The sequence below is a fragment of the Aquila chrysaetos genome, chromosome 4 (assembly GCF_900496995.4).
Source record: "Aquila chrysaetos chrysaetos chromosome 4, bAquChr1.4, whole genome shotgun sequence".
NCBI classification, from domain to species: Eukaryota; Metazoa; Chordata; class Aves; order Accipitriformes; family Accipitridae; genus Aquila; species Aquila chrysaetos.
Window position 1 is genome coordinate 788464 of NC_044007.1, and position 16886 is coordinate 805349.

Genomic DNA, 16886 nt, shown 5'->3' on the forward strand with positions numbered 1-16886 from the left:
TGCAAGGAAAAAGGGCTGTAGGGGAAGTGCAGAGGTGCAGAGCACGGTTTTACACGTGTGCAGACAGATACCTGCCCCGTAAGTTGTTTAATCAAGTTTCCAACTGACTCGAGGCTCTGCTGCAGCAGCTGGGGCTGGGGCTGGCTGGGCCGGTAAAGCAGGACAAAGGATTAGTGGGATTTGGGAGAAGAACATGAGCAGTGAAGATTCAGTAATTCAGAAATGAATTACTTTGCGTCGTTGAGCTGAGAGTTACACCATAGAAAATCTGGAAGCAGGATTTACCAAAAGAGTCTTAACTGGTGTCCTTTGAAATTCACAGCTTAGCTCTTCAGCTCAAGCAGTGGTTGGATCGAGGTCACTTGCGTATTATTTATCTCCTGTGTAATGTCGGGAGGGATGTCTTGTTGGGCTTTGTCTTCACCCAGCCTTCACACTACAAAAACCCCTGTGCTGGCTGTAGGTTGAGCTGCGGGGTTCCTAAATTGTGGCCAGACGCTCCGTGAAGACCTGTGTGCTCACAAGCGGTCTGCTTTTACTTAGTGCCGGTTGCTAACCGGTAACAAAAAACGCTGGGTACGCATTGAAATACTTGCTAAGGTGACTTTTCCGTGGCAGCAGTTGCTGTAATAAGTAGCCACGGGATTATTCACTGACTGTAAATCCAGAGAGGGAAAGTGATCCCGCAGGAGAGTCTCTGCTCAGGCATTGTCCTCCCCGTGGCACCGGTGGAGAATCCTGCTCGGCGATCTGGGATTAGCAGGCTCAGCGCCGTATTCCCTGGATGACGTTAGCTCTGAGGGTGGCGGGGCTTCCCCCCTGACTTTGCGGTGAGCGGAGCTTCTCGGGTGGGCAGAGCTGTTTCTCCCGCTTCCAGAGTTTTTCTCCCTATAACACTGACGTCTCAGCCTTTCCAACCCAGTCATGCCTGTGGGACAGGGGTGTGAAACGGGATCGTGTCCTCAGCCACAGCCCCGGTCGCTCTGGCAGCTTGCCGCGACCGGCAGCTCTCAGGTGCTTTAGTAGCAATAAGACTTCCAATAAATAAAAATAAATTAAAAAACCAAAATGACTCATTACAAACGTGTCCTGAAGGCTTTCCCCGGGATTTTAGATCCCGGGATGCAGAAAGGCTTCATGCTGTGATCAAAGGGAGCGTTGCAGAGCAGGACCTTTGCGTATAGAAGAGAGGATCTGCGAAACCAGGGTCGTGTACTGCCCGAACCGGTCACGTTGGCGACCTGGGAGCTGGAGCGCTCCGCACAGGCTGCGTCTGGATCTGCGCGGGGTCACCGACAACCTTGTAAACCTCTGAGGATGTCTCTCGCTGCCTTAGTGGGGCTTCGGGGCTGTAAATCACGGCTTGCTTTGTGCAGTGCGTGTGTCGGGTCAGTCCTGAGGTGGGCGCAGAGAGGACCCCTGCACGTCTGACCCGTGCAATGCGCTTACTGACCCGGTCTTTCTCCCTGCAGATTCAGGATCTCCTTTCATCCCAGGAACAGCAGAAACCTACTGAGACAGAGGCCAGCACAGCAGACACAGGTACCGGGCGGCCGTCTTGGTGTTCAGTGACTCGGTAGCGTGAGAATTGAGGCTGTGGCAAAATCATTTCTCCTCCCAAAAAGCGTATTTGGCTGAGAGAGATGAGGCTGTTGAGCCTGGAAAAGAGAAAGCACAGAGGGGGATCTTGGCTATACATATAAATCCCTGGTGGGAGGGAATGAAGCAGAGGGAGCCAGGCTTTCCTCAGCGGTGCCCAGGGACAGGGCAAGAGGCCATGGCACAGATGGGAGCACGTGAAATTCCATCAGAACAGAAGGAGACACCTTTTTTTGCTGTGAGGGTGGTCAAATGCTGGCACAGACTGCCCGGAGAGGCTGGGGAGATGTTCAGACCCGGTCCTGGGCAGCCTGCTCCAGCTGACCCTGCCTGAGCAGGGGGTCGGAGCAGACACGCTCGAGGTCCCTGCCGACCCCGGGATTTCTGCCTGCGTGGAATCGCGTGGGCCGTCACGGTGCTGCTCTTCCTTCACGGCAGCAACCCCAGCACCCAGCTGCGGGCTCTGCATCTCGCAGCCTGGTCAGGGCCCTCTCCCTGAGTCAGTGCGTCCACGGAGGCACAGAAAAGCCCCCGGTCCCTCACTTCGTGTCCCAGAGAGCGGGCTGGAACCCCGCTAAGGTCAAATTCTCGTTCCTTGCCGATGTGCACGAGTTCCGGTGTCTCACCGCTTGAGCGGCGAGGAGCGCTTCTTGAAAGTAGCGAGGAAGCAGTTGACGTTGGCGGTTTCAAGAGCGACACCTTGTCGCTCTCGTTCCTCTGCCCGGCGTTCGGTTCACTGGCCCTCCTCCCGAAAGGGGCTACCCTCATGCAAACTCTTCTCTTTGCAGGAAAGCAGCTGGTGCACTACACAGCCCAGCCCCTCTTCCTGGTGGACTCGAGCGCCGTCGACATGGGGAGCGGAGACCTGCCGATATTCTTTGAGCTGGGGGAAGGGCCGTATTTCACGGACGGAGACGAGTACTCAGAAGATCCCACCATCTCCCTCTTGTCAGGGACTGAGCAGTCCAAACCCAAGGACCCTGCGATATCCTAAGGCCCAGGGCAGGGTGAAAGAGCAGAAGAGAAAGAATACACCCTAAAGGGAAATCCAGCCGTCAGCCTCCTCGCTTTGCACAGACATTGAAAGCTCTAAACACCCTCTGGTTCATGTTCGCTTCCCCCGGCACTGTGAGGATTTCATTTGTGTGTGTGCTTAATGAGGTGTTTTGAAATCTGCTTTAGATTCTAGCCACCCAGCGCTCCTCCAGTTTGGCGGACGTCGAGGCGGAGGCGGGGGCCGAGCCGCGCAAGGGCCACCCCCCCACCCCCATCGCCCCACCGCCGCCGTCGTCGCGTGATCGTCGCCCGACCTGCCGCGGAGGCTTGGACGGGCACCGCCGCGGCTCCGGAGAGCGGGCAGGAGAGCCCGGTTTGCCGCAGAACACCCAGCCGCTACGCGACGCTTGCGTTTTCGTTACGCGCCCCTGCCGAGGGCGGCAGCCGTGCCCCCGGTGAGACACCGGCGGCGGCGGTGGTGGTGGTGGTGGTGGTGGTGGCGGTGGGGGGGGGGCACGGCCGTGGGGTGCTCCTCCCGGCCGGGAAGCGGGACGCTCGCCGGGTGTACAGACGGGGTAGCTTTTCTGAGGAAGGGAGTTCCCCCTCCACCCTTGTCCCCTTCCCTCCTCGCCCCCGGAGAGGCGGATGCGATGGTTTTTAAAAGAGAAATAAAAGTTTGCCGATCTGGCACCGGTGGGTTGGATCCCGTTGTGGTCTCTGCCTTGCGGTCTGATCCCCCGAGGGTCTCCGTGTGCGCGTGGGCCCCGGGGTGCCCCCATGCCCAGCTTTATCTTCTCTTCTTATTTTCTCTTGCTCTGTGTGTTTCTTTTCATTTGTTTCTTTGGTTTTGTTTTCCTTTTGCTTAGCAGTAAAAATTTGTACATTTACACTTCAGATTGTTAATAGTAAAAACTGTATTTTGAATTTTTACATGAGAGAAGAAGAACCCACTTCTATCTATATATATATAAATATCTCTCTATATATATACATACAAATATATATAAAACAAATGGTCTGTCACCTGGTGGCTTTTCTATGGTTGAAAGCTTTATTTTTGTCATCTTTTCGGGAAGCGGATGGGATAAAGGCCCAGGAATTGCCCTTCATGCCCCCGGACGCCCTGTGCTGTGGGGCGAGGATCCCGGTGCCGGTGCCTGCTCCGGCATCGGCCGTGCGGGAGCCGGAGGTCTTACCGCGCTTCTCCCGTGGCAGCCAACAAGGTGTGTGTGTGTGTGTTTGAATCCCGTGCTGTGGCTCCCTTGCCTAAATCCCGGGCTGGGCTCCGGGACTGAGTTTTCCAGGATGTTTCAGAGGAGGAGATGGCAGCGGGGCCCACGCCGACGCGCCGGAGGTGTGGTGGACGCCGTGCGCACCTTTAGGGGTGCTTTTTTTGTTAAAAAGAACAATAAAAAAAATCTTGGTTGTTACGTTCAGAGCGTTCGAACCTCCCTCCGTCCCGCTCTCCTCCGCTCTGGGCCGGTCGCACGTGCTGCTTGCTCACCCCGAAGTCACGGAGGCCTCTCGGTGTCGGGGTTCGACCGCAGCCGGGGTTGGACGTCGGGAGAAGCCGGTGCCCGCCGCAGCGCCGTCTCTGCCGCCTGGGCTCCATCTTCGAGGTCCGAGAGCTGGTCTAGCTGAGATCCATCGCGGGTTGCTGCCGTTCCCGACGAGACGGGAAGCCGTGACCTTGTCCGAACCGCAGCGCCTCGCGCCTGGAGCTCCCCGCGGGGACGGGGGGACGCCGGCCGGAGTCCCACCAGTGTCCTGCACACCCTGAAATGCTCCGTCGGGGACCTGGTGTGGGTGGTCCAGAGCCCCAAGCACGGCTCGTAGGCAAAGTCCCCGCCACCCCTTCTCACTCGGCAGCGACGCACCGAAGCAGATTTGGGGCCGAGTTGTCCCTCTGACCCTGCTGCTTCTCCGGGTCTCATCCAGGGACGGGGACACGATGATGTGTGACGGGGCCAGCGTATCTCGATGCGCCATCCCGTCCGCTTTAGCCGGGTTACTTGGTGGTGCCGTCGAGCATCTCCCGTCCCCGTCAACGTGCTGCCTGCCCCGGGGCTCGCGGTGACCGGCTCTGCCGTTACCTTCTGAGCTGGGGGGCAGGGACGTCCCCGCACCGCGGCGTCAGCCCCACGGAGCGGGGGACAGTTGGCGTCCGACCCCTTCTCCAGCTCAGCCCGGCCTTGCCTTGGCCTGCTCAGAGGTGTTGTCCCCTCCAAACGGTGGTGGCCTGTCCGGCGTTCAGGTCCACTGCCGCCTCTCCCCCGGGAGAGGGGTCACCTCCCGCTCCCGCTGTGCCAGCCCCCCCGCTCCTTTTCCCCGGACACCCGTCTCCCTCGTTCCCTCCCTGCCCTTTATGCCAGATGTTTGCCTTTGCTCCTCCTGTCCCTCAGCCCTTGAAACGGCTCCGCTTCCGACTTTCTCCCACGTTCTGCCTTCGGGTTTGGTGTGCCGGTTGTCCCCCCGAGGTTGTCCACCCCGAAGTCGTCACCCCTGCGGACGTCTGCTCCGCCAACGCTGCCTTCATCTTCCGGAGCAAGAGAAGGGAATCGCTACGGCGAGGGGAGGATGCCGCGTTCACGAGGAGACCCGCGGGCGCGTTTCCCCAAACTCGCACGATGGACGGGTCCGCGGTGCCGTGAGCTCAGCACGTGCTGCGGCCGAGGGTCCCGACCCTGGCTCCGCTGCGGTGGCGGAGGGGCGACGCGCGAGGACGCCCTCGGCTCCGCGCGGCAGGATCAACCCCCACTTCTGCGGCTCGACCAAAAGTCATGTGTCCGGCCATCGGCAGAACGCGACTTCCTTTAATAGCCCAGGCGTAATTAAGCAATTAAGAACTGGCTGGGTGACAGCACCCGTGCAGAGGTGTGCTCTGCGGGGACCGGGGCTCAGCCCGCGCTCCGCAGCATTTCCACGTGCGGTCGCACCGATGGACGCACTGGGGGGGGCACGGGGATGCCGAGGGAGCCACGGGGACGGCAGCGGCGGGGTCCCAGGGACGGGGAGCTGGATGGTCCGGCGGGATGGAGGACATTTGGGCACGGGACGGAGCACGTGGCAGGGCCAGCCCCACAAGCCACAGAAGCTCTGCTCCGTGGCGAGGAGGACGAGGGAGCGTCGCGCCCTGCCGTTAGGGTTGATGAGGCGGCTGGAAACGATCCCATTACTTGACAAGGTCATTATAAACATGGAGAAAGTGTAGGAGCTGACAAAAATCACTGCACGCTGCGGGTAACGCTTCCCAGTGAGGGACTGCCCGGTCTGCGTGGCACGTCGGACGGGAGCCGGTGCTCACGCCTGCGCCGGCAGGTCGAGCTGGAAGCTGAAGGCAGATGAGTTCAACCTGGGAAATGGGGTTTCCAATGCTGCCGTGTTTGACCTCCGGACTGATGGATCTGCCCCCCCTGATGCTGTCGGCTCGGGCCGCTGGCTTTTCGGGCAGGGGCTTTGGCTTGACGTGGATTACTGCCCTCCCCTCGGATGCCGTCAGCAGCCCTCGCTGCCCGAGGATGCCCGGGGTGACGGCTCCATGCTCCCCGCTTTCTCCAGACCGGGCATTTCCCGGGTGTCCTCAGTGTCGCTTCAGCGGGATGAGCTCAAGGCGGCCTCTCGGAGCCGCTGCAATGCTGGGGGGGACATGGTGGTGAGCAGGGGTGGTCCGTGGTCACAACTCGGCAGGACACGTGGATGGCTGCAGCACGCAATGTTGTGCACAATGCTTGACAGTTTTGGGGTTTTTTTTCCCCCCATCTCGTTCCCCGGTCAGGGTCCTTCCCTGCAGCCTGGTGCGTCAGTGGGTGCCTCAACTTGGGGGGGGGGGGTCATTCACGCTGGAGCCAGCAGTCGGCTGGAGTGGGAGCTGGCGGAGATGCTGGTACCTGCCTGGTCAGGAAGCCTTTGGGCAGGTCCCAGTTGTGGGGGGGGGGGGGCCACATCTGCGGTAAAACTCTTCCCTCCCATGGCCCTGATCTCCTTGGGATTGGGGGGGGGTCATGGCGATGCCGCCACGGCTGCACAGTGGCTTGGGGGGGGGCAGTGGCCCCTCCGCAGCCCCGGGCTTTGGGGTCCCCCGAGTGCTGGGGGAGCCCCTCGCTCCGGGCAGGCCGTAACGATCCAACTAATCGTGTGTGACGCGGGCGGCCAGCTCGCATGATCTCATCCCGGCTAATGAGGTAAATGTCTGGCGGGGCTGAGCACTGCTGCTGGAAACTTCCCCCCCCCCCAATTCATCACCCGCCGCCAGAGACGCCTCCGTCCCCCTCGCACCCGCTCCAGCCCCCCGTAACCGGAGCCGCTGAGCACCGCGACGGGGACGGGACCGCTGATGAGGTGCGGGGGGGGGACGGGGCCCCTCGCCCCGACGCACCGTGTTTGGCCCCGGGATGACCGCCCAAGAGAGGGTCCCATAGAGGGGCTGCAACGTGGAAATGGGGTTCTGGCGGTGGAGGGGTCCCACTGGGCTGCTCGGTAACACCCCCCCCGCCAGGGACCCCTGCACGGACTTAGAGCCCCGCGGGGCGCAGGGTCCCCGGGGTCTTTTGGGTGACTGCCATCACCGTGGGGAGGACGGCGGCACTTTCCCAGTGCCGGGAGCGGACCCCAGTGGGGACCCCCACCCCCCCAGTTTAACTCAGAGGCGACCCAGGAGCTTCTAGGGGGTCCTCTTGCATGGGGGGTGGCCCCTCGCTGACCTCCATCCCACCGCCCCCCGTGTCGGGGGGGGGGGTCACCCCTCCCCAGGTCCCTGTGAATGCTGGAAAAAGGTTGTAGAAAAATCCCGTCGGATGGAGTCGAGGCTGGGCTGAGCCCGGCGTGAGCGCGGGGTGGGGAGGCACCGTTGGGGGCTGCCTCCGCCGGGGTAGGGACCGAGGTGGCGTCATTAAAACCATTAAAAAGCTTTTTTTGGCCTTTATGTGGCAGATAACGGAGGCACATCCATCCCTTCCAGGGAAGGGCTCCAGGACAGCCGGGAAGGGGCCCCCGGCGTGGGAAAAAAGGGCCGGGCACCGGCAACTCGCCGTGCGGCAACCCCGACCGTGGCCGTGCCGGTAGCCGCCGCCGAGGGCGAGGTGTGCGGGAAAGGCAAACACACGGTGCTAATTCCCCGGTACACTTCATCACCTCCCGGCAAACGGCAGCCCCGGGGCCCCGCGCCGGAGGTGGGACCGAGGTGTTTAATAGCCCTTGATAGATTTCCCGCACTGCCCCCCCCCCAGATTTCCTCCTAGTCGTCTTTTTTGAACCCGTGTTAACTTTTGGCAGCCGGAGCGGGCGCAGAGAAGGGCCGGGCAGCCTCCGGAGCTGCTGCTGGGGGGGGGGGGAACGGGCATCTGCACCGGGTGGGCCGGGGATTAGCGCCAGGGCAGCACGGGGATGGGATTTGACGCCTTCATTAAAGGTGTTGGCAGAAGAGCCCGTTAACGAGCGCTGCTGTTGGCTCCCCGGGCACGACGCACGCAGCGGTGCCGGTGTTGGGGCAGGGGGCTTTTGCGGCGGGTGGGAGACGCGATGGGGAGAAGCCGGTGCCGCCGCAGGGGACCACGACGGAGGAGAAGTCACGGCGCTGTCGCCCCAGGGCTGGGGACAAGGACAGGGCCAGCCCCGGTCGCCCACGGCCGCAGGATGGATTCCTGGGGAGCCCCGCGGTAGCGGAGCCCTGTGCCGGCGGCAGGGGGGCTTCGCCGGGGGTCTGCGCCCAGCACCCCCCCCCCTCTCTGCTCCCCGGCCAGCCGGTGCCGAACAGCCGGCTCCCTCCGACCGCCGTCCTCTGGCTGGCCAGACCCCCAGCTCCATGCTTGGGGGGGGGCAACACCCCCATCCCGCACCCCCGTGCATCCCCCCCACGGCGCTGCCCGGGCGAGGGGCTGCGGCCGCGCTGCTCCCACCCTGGGTGGGTCCGGCGGCCGTGGGGTGCCGGCACCCGTCTCCACCACACCACGCGGCTGCTGCGGGGACCTTTATTGGGGGAGGACGGAGGGGCACAGGCGGCGGGGGGGGGGCCGCTCCGCTCGCAGCCCCAGCTCCGGGGGCACGTGGAGGGGTCCGGCCACCTCCACGACCCCTGTCCCACAGCGGACCCCGCTCCCCGGGCAGCCCCCGGCCCCCCAACAGACCCCCAGCGGTATGGGGGTCCGAGGGGAGCCGCGCACCGTGCCAAGGCGGGGGGGGGGTGGTTCGCCCCACTGTGGGGTGCAGGCTGGGCCGTGGGGCTGTGGGGGGCACGGCGAGGACTGGTGGGGGACGGAGGGACCCGAGGCAGGGAAGACATGGAGAGGCAGCGGGAAAGCTCGGGAAAGGACTGCGTCCCGGGAGGCATCTCCGGTGAGGCTCGGCCGTCTCAGATCCCTGGGGAGGGAGATGCTGCGTCAGCCCCCCCCCGCACCCCCTCAGCTCGCCCCGGCAGCGCTCCCACCGTCCCACCCTGTGCCCCCCCCCCAGCCCCGCAGTCACCTTGGGATGCCAGCGACTCCTCCGAGTCCACGTCGTGGTCCACTCCTGCAGGCAAGCGGAGATGCCGGGGCTGGGGGGGGCAGGCACCCGCATCCCCCCGCTAACGGGGCACTCCTGGCTTATGGGGGGGGGCATCCCCAGCTAAGGGGGCACCCCCGGCTAACGGGGCACCCCGGGGACTCTAACAACCCGCAGGGAACCAGGACCAGGCTCGGGATGGTCCCACATCCCCGGCTCGGGAGCCCCCCCATTGCAACCCTGGGCTGGGTGCTGGGCAGGGACCCCCACCCTCAGCCGGTCGAGGGGGGCAGCACGGGGATGGGGGGGGGACACACACAAAGCCCCAGGGCCTCACCCTCCTCCGACTCGTTGGACTGGGCCGGGACATCCACGACGGGACCTGCAGGAGGGCAGAGAGCACGGGGTCAGCGCCTAACGATGGGACGGGAGCGGGGACCCCCCCCCCATCCCCGGACCCCCACGCAGGGCAGAGCATCGGCACCCACCGCCCCGGGCTTCCCCGGCGAGGGTGTCCACGCCGAAGGAGCCGCTGTTGAGGGAGTCGAGGCTGGAGGAGTCGCTGCTGAGGGACTCCCGCGTCCCATCGTCCGTGGGCGACCGCTCCGCACCCTCGAAGCTGACGGAGGTCAGACCTGCGGGAGAGGTGAGCGCGGCCGGGCTGCGGGGCACCGGGCGGGGGGCCGGGCGTGTGAGGCGTCCCCCCCCGTGCAGCGCACGGGCCGGCGTACCCCCCCGTCGCACACCGGGCGGGGGTCCGCGCGTGCATCGCCTGGTCCCTGCGCGCAGGGCGAGGGTCTGCGCGCCCCGGGCAGGGTGAGGGCATGGGTTGCACGGTCCCTGCGCACGGGGCAGGGGTCCGTGCCCACGTTGGAGGGTCCCTGCGCATGGGGCAGGGGTCCGTGCCCATGTTGGAGGGTCCCTGCGCATGGGGCAGGGGTCCGTGCCCACGTTGGAGGGTCCCTGCGCACAGGGGCAGGGGTCCGTGCCCACGTTGGAGGGTCCCTACGCACGGGGCAGGGGTCCGTGCCCACGTTGGAGGGTCCCTGCGCGCAACGCAGAGGCCTGGGCGCGCAGCACAGGGGTCTGCGCCCGTGTTGGAGGTTGCCTGCGCGTACAGGGCAAGGGTCTGTGCATGCATTGCATGGTCTGTGTGCGCAGGGCAGGGGTCTGTGCGTGCGCTGCATGGTGTCTTGCACAGGGCAGGAGTTGGCACGTGCGCCGCATGGTCTCTGCGCACAGGGCAGGGGGCTGTGCCCATGTTGGAGGGTCCCTGTGCACGCAGGGCAGGGGGCTGTGCCCACGTTGGAGGGTCCCTGCGCACGGGGCAAGGGTCCGTGCCCACGTTGGAGGGTCCCTGCGCACAAGGCGGAGGCCTGGGCGCGCAGCACAGGGGTCTGCGCCCGTGTTGGAGGTTGCCTGCGCGTACAGGGCAGGGGTCTGTGCATGCATTGCATGGTCTGTGTGCGCAGGGCAGGGGTCTGTGCACGCGGGGCAGGGGTCTGTGCCCACGTTAGAGGGTCCCTGCGCACAGGGCAGGGGGTCTGTGCCTGCTGGGCAGGGTCCGTGCCCGCACGGCACAGCCCCGTGCCGGTGCCCGGCCGTGCCGTCTCGCCCCGAGCCCAGCCGTACCTTTGCCCAGGCGCTGTGCCGAGGTGGTGAGATCACCTGGGGGAGGAGAGGGGCGTCAGGAGGAGCTGGGGGGGGGCAGAGACCCCCGGGGTCCCACCCGCCGGCCATGCCCCCGCCGGGGGTCCGGCCACCCCTCGCCCTCCCTGGGCCCCGGACGCTCGCCGAGGGCTGCCACCCCGTCCGGCTCCCACGTCCCCGATCCGATGCTCACTCTCTCCGGAGGCCTCCAGCTTGGCCGGGCTGACGGGCTCTGGAAAAGACGGGCAGGGGGATGTGAGCCCCACGGCACCCACACTCTGCCCCCCCCTCCACTGCCAGCCCTCCCCCCCTCCAGACCTTGGCCGGGAGGGAAACTGAGGCACAGAGCAGGTAGGTCCCAGCTTTTGGCTGGGTGACCCTGGGCGGGGGGCTATGTGGGGCAGGGTCCCCCCACGGCGCTGACCCAGCCTCGGCCCCCCCTACCTGGTGTCTGTCCTTCTGCAGAAAGGGCCACGTCCAGGGTGCTCGCGGGCTCTGCGGGGACACGGGGGGGGCAGACACGGGCCAGGGAGCACGTCCCGGCCACCGCTGCCCCCGGGGGATCGGGGACCAGGGTGGGGGTCCCCAGGAGACCCCGGGGGGAACACAGCCCAAAGCCCCTCCCCTCAGACAGATAGGGACCCCCCCCCCCACCAGCAGCACCCACTGGGACTCCTGCCCTGGGCACCGAGGGTGCCCCCAGCCCTCTCTCCCCCCCAAGCCCCCTCACCATCGGCCGTCGCGGCGGCCAGGACCAGGAGGACGACCACGGCCAGTGTCGGGGCCCTGCGGAGGAGACGCAGCTTTTGGGGGACCCCGAACCCCCATAGCACCCCTCACTGCTCCTGCTCCCCCTGCACACCCCCTGGCACCCCCCCCCCGACCCCACCAGCCCCTCCCTGGCTCCTATGGGACCCTGCAGCCCCCCCCCCATGGTCCCTGTCCCCATGCTGGCGTCACCCCAGCTCCGGGCAGGCAGGTTGGAGGGGACCCAACAGGAGGTGACCCCCCCCCCCCGTGGAGCATCCCGTGCCGCAGCCCCCGGCCTCGGCGGACCCCGCGTCCTGGCCTTGTCCCCCCCGCCTGTGACCGAGCCGGGCCGAGCTGGGGGCTGTGAGCCTGCGGGCAGGAGCCGCTGCGCCCCCCCCGCAGCTGCATGGGGTGGGGGGGGCCAGGGGACCCTGCGACCAGCCAGGGAGCGGTGAGGCAGCCTGGCAATTGGGGTATGGGGTGACACTGCGGGGGGGGATGACTGCCACATGCCAGCGGGCCGGGTGCATCCCAGAAACGCCCCCAGAACCCCCCCAGAGCTGCCAGGAGATGCCCCCGGGACCCCCCAGTACTGCTGGGAGATGCCCCCCCAGGTCTCTCCGGAGATGCCCCCCAAGATCCCCCAGCACTGCTGGGAGATGCTCCCCAGACCCCCCGGTGCTGCCAGGAGACGCCCCCCCAGGTCTCTCTGGAGATGCCCCCCCCAGGCCCCCCAGTACTGCTGGGAGATGCCCTGGGACCCCTCAAGTGCAGCTGGGAGATGCCCCCCCAGATCTCTCTGGAGATGTCCCCTGGACCCCTCAGTGCAGCCAGGAGATGCCCCCAGGACCCCCCCAGTACTGCTGGGGGATGCTCCCCAGATCTCTCTGGAGGTGCCCCCCAGATCTCTCTGGAGATGCCCCCCCAGATCTCACCAGAGATGCCCCCCCAGATCTCTCCGGAGATGCCCCCCCAGATCTCGCCAGAGATGCCCCCCCCAGATCTCACCAGAGATGCCCCCCCCAGATCTCTCTGGAGATGCCCCCCAGATCTCACCAGAGATGCCCCCCCAGATCTCACCAGAGATGCCCCCCCAGATCTCTCTGGAGATGCCCCCCCAGATCTCGCCAGAGATGCCCCCCGGACCCCCAGCGCTGCCGGGAGATGCCCCCCCAGATCTCTCTGGAGATGCCCCCCCAGATCTCGCCAGAGATGCCCCCCCAGATCTCGCCGGAGATGCCCCCCCCAGATCTCTCTGGAGATGCCCCCCCAGATCTCGCCAGACATGCCCCCCGGACCCCCAGCGCTGCCGGGAGATGCCCCCCCAGGTCTCTCCGGAGATGCCCCCCGGACCCCCAGCAGAGATGCCCCCCGGGAGAAGCCCCCCCCCCCCCCCCGCAGCGGGCAGCGCTGGCGTCCCGGCGCCGGCGTTTCCCCTCGCCCCCGGTGCCCGTTGCCGGGCCGGTGCTCGCCGGGGCGGAGCCGGGCCCCCGCTCTCCGTCCGTTCGCCCCCCGTCCCGGTCTCACCGGCGCGCCGGGGCCATGGCTGCGGCGGGGGCGCGGGTCGGGGTCCGGTCCGGTCCGGTCCGGGTGCGGGTCCGCCGGCGCTGCGGGAGCCCGGCCCGGCGCCGCCCGGGGCCGTTATAGCCGCAGGGGGCTGGGCGACGGCCAGGTGGCGCCGGGCCAGCCAATCCGCCGCACCGGCACTGCGGACCGGCACCCGCACCGGGACACCGACCCGCACCGGCACCCGCACCGGGCACCGGCACCCGAACCGGGACCCGGACCGGGCATCGGCACCGGCACCGGGACCCGAGCCGGGCATCGGGACCGGCATCGGCACCGGGACCCGAGCCGGGCATCGGTACCCGAACCGGGCATCGGTACCGGCATCGGCACCGGGACCCGAGCCGGGCATCAGTACCCGAACCGGGCATCGGTACCGGCATCGGCACCGGGACCCGAACCGGGCATCAGTACCCAAACCGGGCATCAGTACCAGCACCGGGATCCGAACCGGGCATCGGGACCGGCACTGAGGACCGCCACCCGAACCGGCACCCGAACCGGGCATCGGGACCGGCATCGGCACCGGCACTGCTGACCGGTACCGGCACCACCACCGGGCATCGGGACCGGCACTGCAGCTCAGCACCAGTACCAGAACGGGGCATTGGTACCAGCGTCGGGACCGGCACTGCAGACCGGCACCAGCATCGGGACTGGCATGGGGACCCAAACCCGGCATCGGGACCGGCACCAGCATTGGTACCGGCACTGTGGACCGGCACCAGCATCAGTACCCAAACCGGGCACCAGTACCAGCATCGGTACCGGCATTGGCACCGGCACTGCAGACCAGCATCAGTACCCAAACCGGGCATCGGTACCGGCATCGGCACTGGCACTGCAGTCGGGCACTGGAACCGGTACCGGCCATCAGAATCAGCACTGCATTGGCATTGGCACTGGCATTGGCACCGGCATCGGCACCGGCATCGGCACCGGCACTGCAGACTGGCACCAGCATCGGTACCCGAACCGGGCATCAGCACTGGCACAGGCACTGTGGCTGGGCACCGGCACCCGAACCAGAACTGGGCGCTGGCACTGGGCACCAGTACTGGCACTACAGCTGGGCACCAGTACCGGAACCAGGCATCGGTACCAGCATCAGCACCGGCACTGCAGACCAGCACCGGTGTTGGTACCGGCACCCAAACCGGGCATCGGTACTGGCACCTGCACTGCCACTGCAGTCGGGCACCGGAACCGGTACCGGGCATCAGAACCAGCACTGCGGCTGCGCACCAGCACCAGGCACCGGGCGTTGGCACCATCCAGCCCGAGTCGTGCTGGGAGCCCGTACCGCTCTGGGGACCCCCAAACCTGGACACACACCCCCCCCACACACACACCGCTGCAGGGACCCCCGAGCCACGGCCGGGACCCCCAGCACCACTTTGGGGACCCCCAGGCCCAGAGTCACAGCCAGGACCCCCAGCACCATTTCGGGGACCCCCAGCACCACTTTGGGGACCCCCCAGGCCCAGAGCCACAGCCAGGACCCCCAGCCCCACTCCGGGGACCCCAGCCCCAGCACCATTCCATGGCACAGCTCCAGGGACCCCCAAACCCGGACCCTCGGCAGGAACCCTCAGCACAATTTCGGGGACCGCAGAGCCACGGCCGGGACCCCCAGCACCGCTCTGGGGACCCCCCAGACCCAGCACCACAGCTGCGTCCCACAGCACAGCTCCGGGGACCCCTGCACCCGGAACCCCAGCTGGGACCCTCCAGGGCCACTGGGCATACTGGGGGTGCTGGGCACCCTGCACTGGGGTACTGGGCACCCCCGGCCCCCCACACCGGCCCCGGCCCCCCCTGCCCCTCGCAGCAGCCCCGGGCCCCGTCTCCTCGGGGTCCCCCTGGGCTGCCCCGGCCTCGGCTGCCGGGGGGGGGGGCTGCCATGGGGAGACCCTCACCCGCACCCCGCCAGACTCCCCCAAGCAGGCAGCACCCCTTTCCCGGGGGCACCCCGACCCACACAGCCCCCCGCAGCCAGGCTCGTGGGTTTGGGATGGAGCAGGGGGGGGTCCCGTCCCTGCCCCGCACCCCCCCCCCCCGGGCCCCCCCCCGGCAGCCCGAACAAGGGGCCCTTTATGGCCGGGGCAGCTCAATGCCCCTTTGTTCCCCGGATTAAGGGGCTGCGGGACGGGGGGCGAGCGCCCGGCTCCGGTTGCAGGGGCCGCGTGCGGTGCCGGGGGGGGGGCGAGGGGGTCCCGCCGGGGCCGGGGGCTCCCGGCCCTTTCCCCATCCCACCGGGGTGCCGGTTGGCAGCGCCGGGATGGCCACGGGAGTTGGGGTGCCGCCAGCCACGGGGGGCCACGTGGCCCCTCCGGCCCCGGCCCCTTTATTGGGGCACCCTGGTACGGCAGAGCCCCAGCTGCCGGCGGCACAATGCGCCTTTATGCCGGCTTTGTGCCGCCGCCGAGCGCCGGAACAATCCGGCCGTGTGGCCCACGTCCTGCCCATCCGGCGTCGCCCGTCCCTGGCACCGGCCCCACGTCCCCGTGGGATGAGTTGCTCCGGATGGGGGGGTCTCTCCCGCACCCCCAAACCCGGCACCAGCGTCCTCCCTCGCCCCCATGAGCCGGCACAGCCCTGGTGAGCCGGTACAGCGCTGGTGAGCCAATATGGTCCCAGTGGGACAGTATGGTCCCGGTGAGCCGGCACAATCCCCGTGAGCCGGCACAGTCCCCGTGAGTCGGCAAAACCCTGGTGAGCCAAAACGGTCCCAATGAGCCGGTCCAACCCCAGTGAGCCGGTACGGCCCCGGTGAGCCGGTACAGTCCCGGTGAGCCGGTACCATCCCGGTAAACCAGTATGACCCTGCTGAGCCATTAAACCCAGTGACACAGCATAGCGGTGAGCTGGCACAGCCCCAGTGAGCCGGCACAGCCCCGGTGAGCCGGCACAGTGACGGTGAGCCAGTACAGCACTGGTGAGCCAATATGGTCCCAGCAAGCCAGTATAGCCCCAGTGAGCCGGCGCAGCCCCAGCGAGCCGGCACAGCCCCGGTGAGCCGGTACGGATGGCCCCGGTGAGGCGGCACAGCCGCGGTGAGCCGGCAGAGCCCACCCGTCCGAATGCCCAGGACGGGTCCCCCCAGGCCCCCGCGGGCGGTGGGCTCCCGGGACACCCCATTCCGGGCCCCGGCTGCGTGGGTGCCGCGGGACCCCGGCCATGGCGGGTGCCAGGATGCCGGTGAAGCGGCTCCCCGGTGCTGCCGGGGGGGGGGACACAGGGCCGCCCCCGTCCCCCAGGGCGGACAAGGACCCTTTGCCCGGGGCTCAATGTCCCTTTGTTCGCCGGCGCCGCGCCTCGGGGATCAAAGCGGCCGGACCCTGACCCTAATTTTGGGGGGGGGGACACACAGATCTAGCCCCCCCCCCAGGGCAGCCAGCGGTCACCCAGCTCGACCCCCTCTTTGGGGTGTGCTCTGCACCCCCCCCACTTTGGGGTGCTTCTCCCACGGACCCCCGTGCTGTGGGTGCTTGGGGGGGGTCGTCAGGGACCCCCACCCTCTCTGGGCACCCCAGAGGGGTGCAGGAGGGGGCCCGAGGGGCTCCCAGAGCCCCATGGCATGGGGGGGTTGGGGGGGGCACAAAGAGGGGGGGTCCCACTGGGGGGATCCCAGTGCCTGGGGGGGGGGTCTCAGTGCTGGGGGGGGGGGTCCCACTGGGGGGGTTCCCAGTGCCTGGGCACCACGGGCGTCACCGTGTCCCCACGCTGTCGGGGACGGGTCCCCGTCTCGTGTGCCGGTGCCTGATGGGTTTCGCTGCCGGGAGGGTCCCCGGGTGCCCCCGGCCCCCCCCATAGTGTGAGGACACCGTGTTGGGGAGCAGGGGTGG

The 16886-nt window shown here is 67.3% G+C and overlaps 2 protein-coding genes across 7 annotated transcripts in view; one reads left to right on the forward strand and one right to left on the reverse strand.

The window, feature by feature from the left end:
• HSF1 (heat shock transcription factor 1) overlaps window positions 1-3291 on the forward strand; it is a 71832-nt gene extending 68541 nt beyond the window's left edge. For all 6 annotated transcript variants that reach the window (XM_030011355.2, XM_030011356.2, XM_030011357.2 and 3 more), the window contains 2 exons: window positions 1473-1542; window positions 2388-3291. In XM_030011355.2, the coding sequence (XP_029867215.1) occupies window positions 1473-1542; window positions 2388-2593 (276 nt within the window). In that variant the 3' untranslated portion in view covers window positions 2594-3291. The remainder of the gene's footprint in view (window positions 1-1472; window positions 1543-2387) is intronic.
• Window positions 3292-8547: 5256 nt separating this feature from the next.
• On the reverse strand, window positions 8548-13421 carry LOC115340487 (MICAL-like protein 1). The gene is made up of 9 exons (XM_030012154.2): window positions 13000-13421; window positions 11453-11508; window positions 11167-11217; window positions 10916-10954; window positions 10705-10740; window positions 9561-9707; window positions 9410-9454; window positions 9055-9099; window positions 8548-8949 (listed from the first exon to the last, which is right to left on the reverse strand). The coding sequence occupies exons 1-9, from the start codon at window positions 13419-13421 to the stop codon at window positions 8942-8944; spliced, it is 849 nt and encodes a 282-aa protein (XP_029868014.1). The 3' UTR covers window positions 8548-8941.
• Window positions 13422-16886: the final 3465 nt, after the last annotated feature.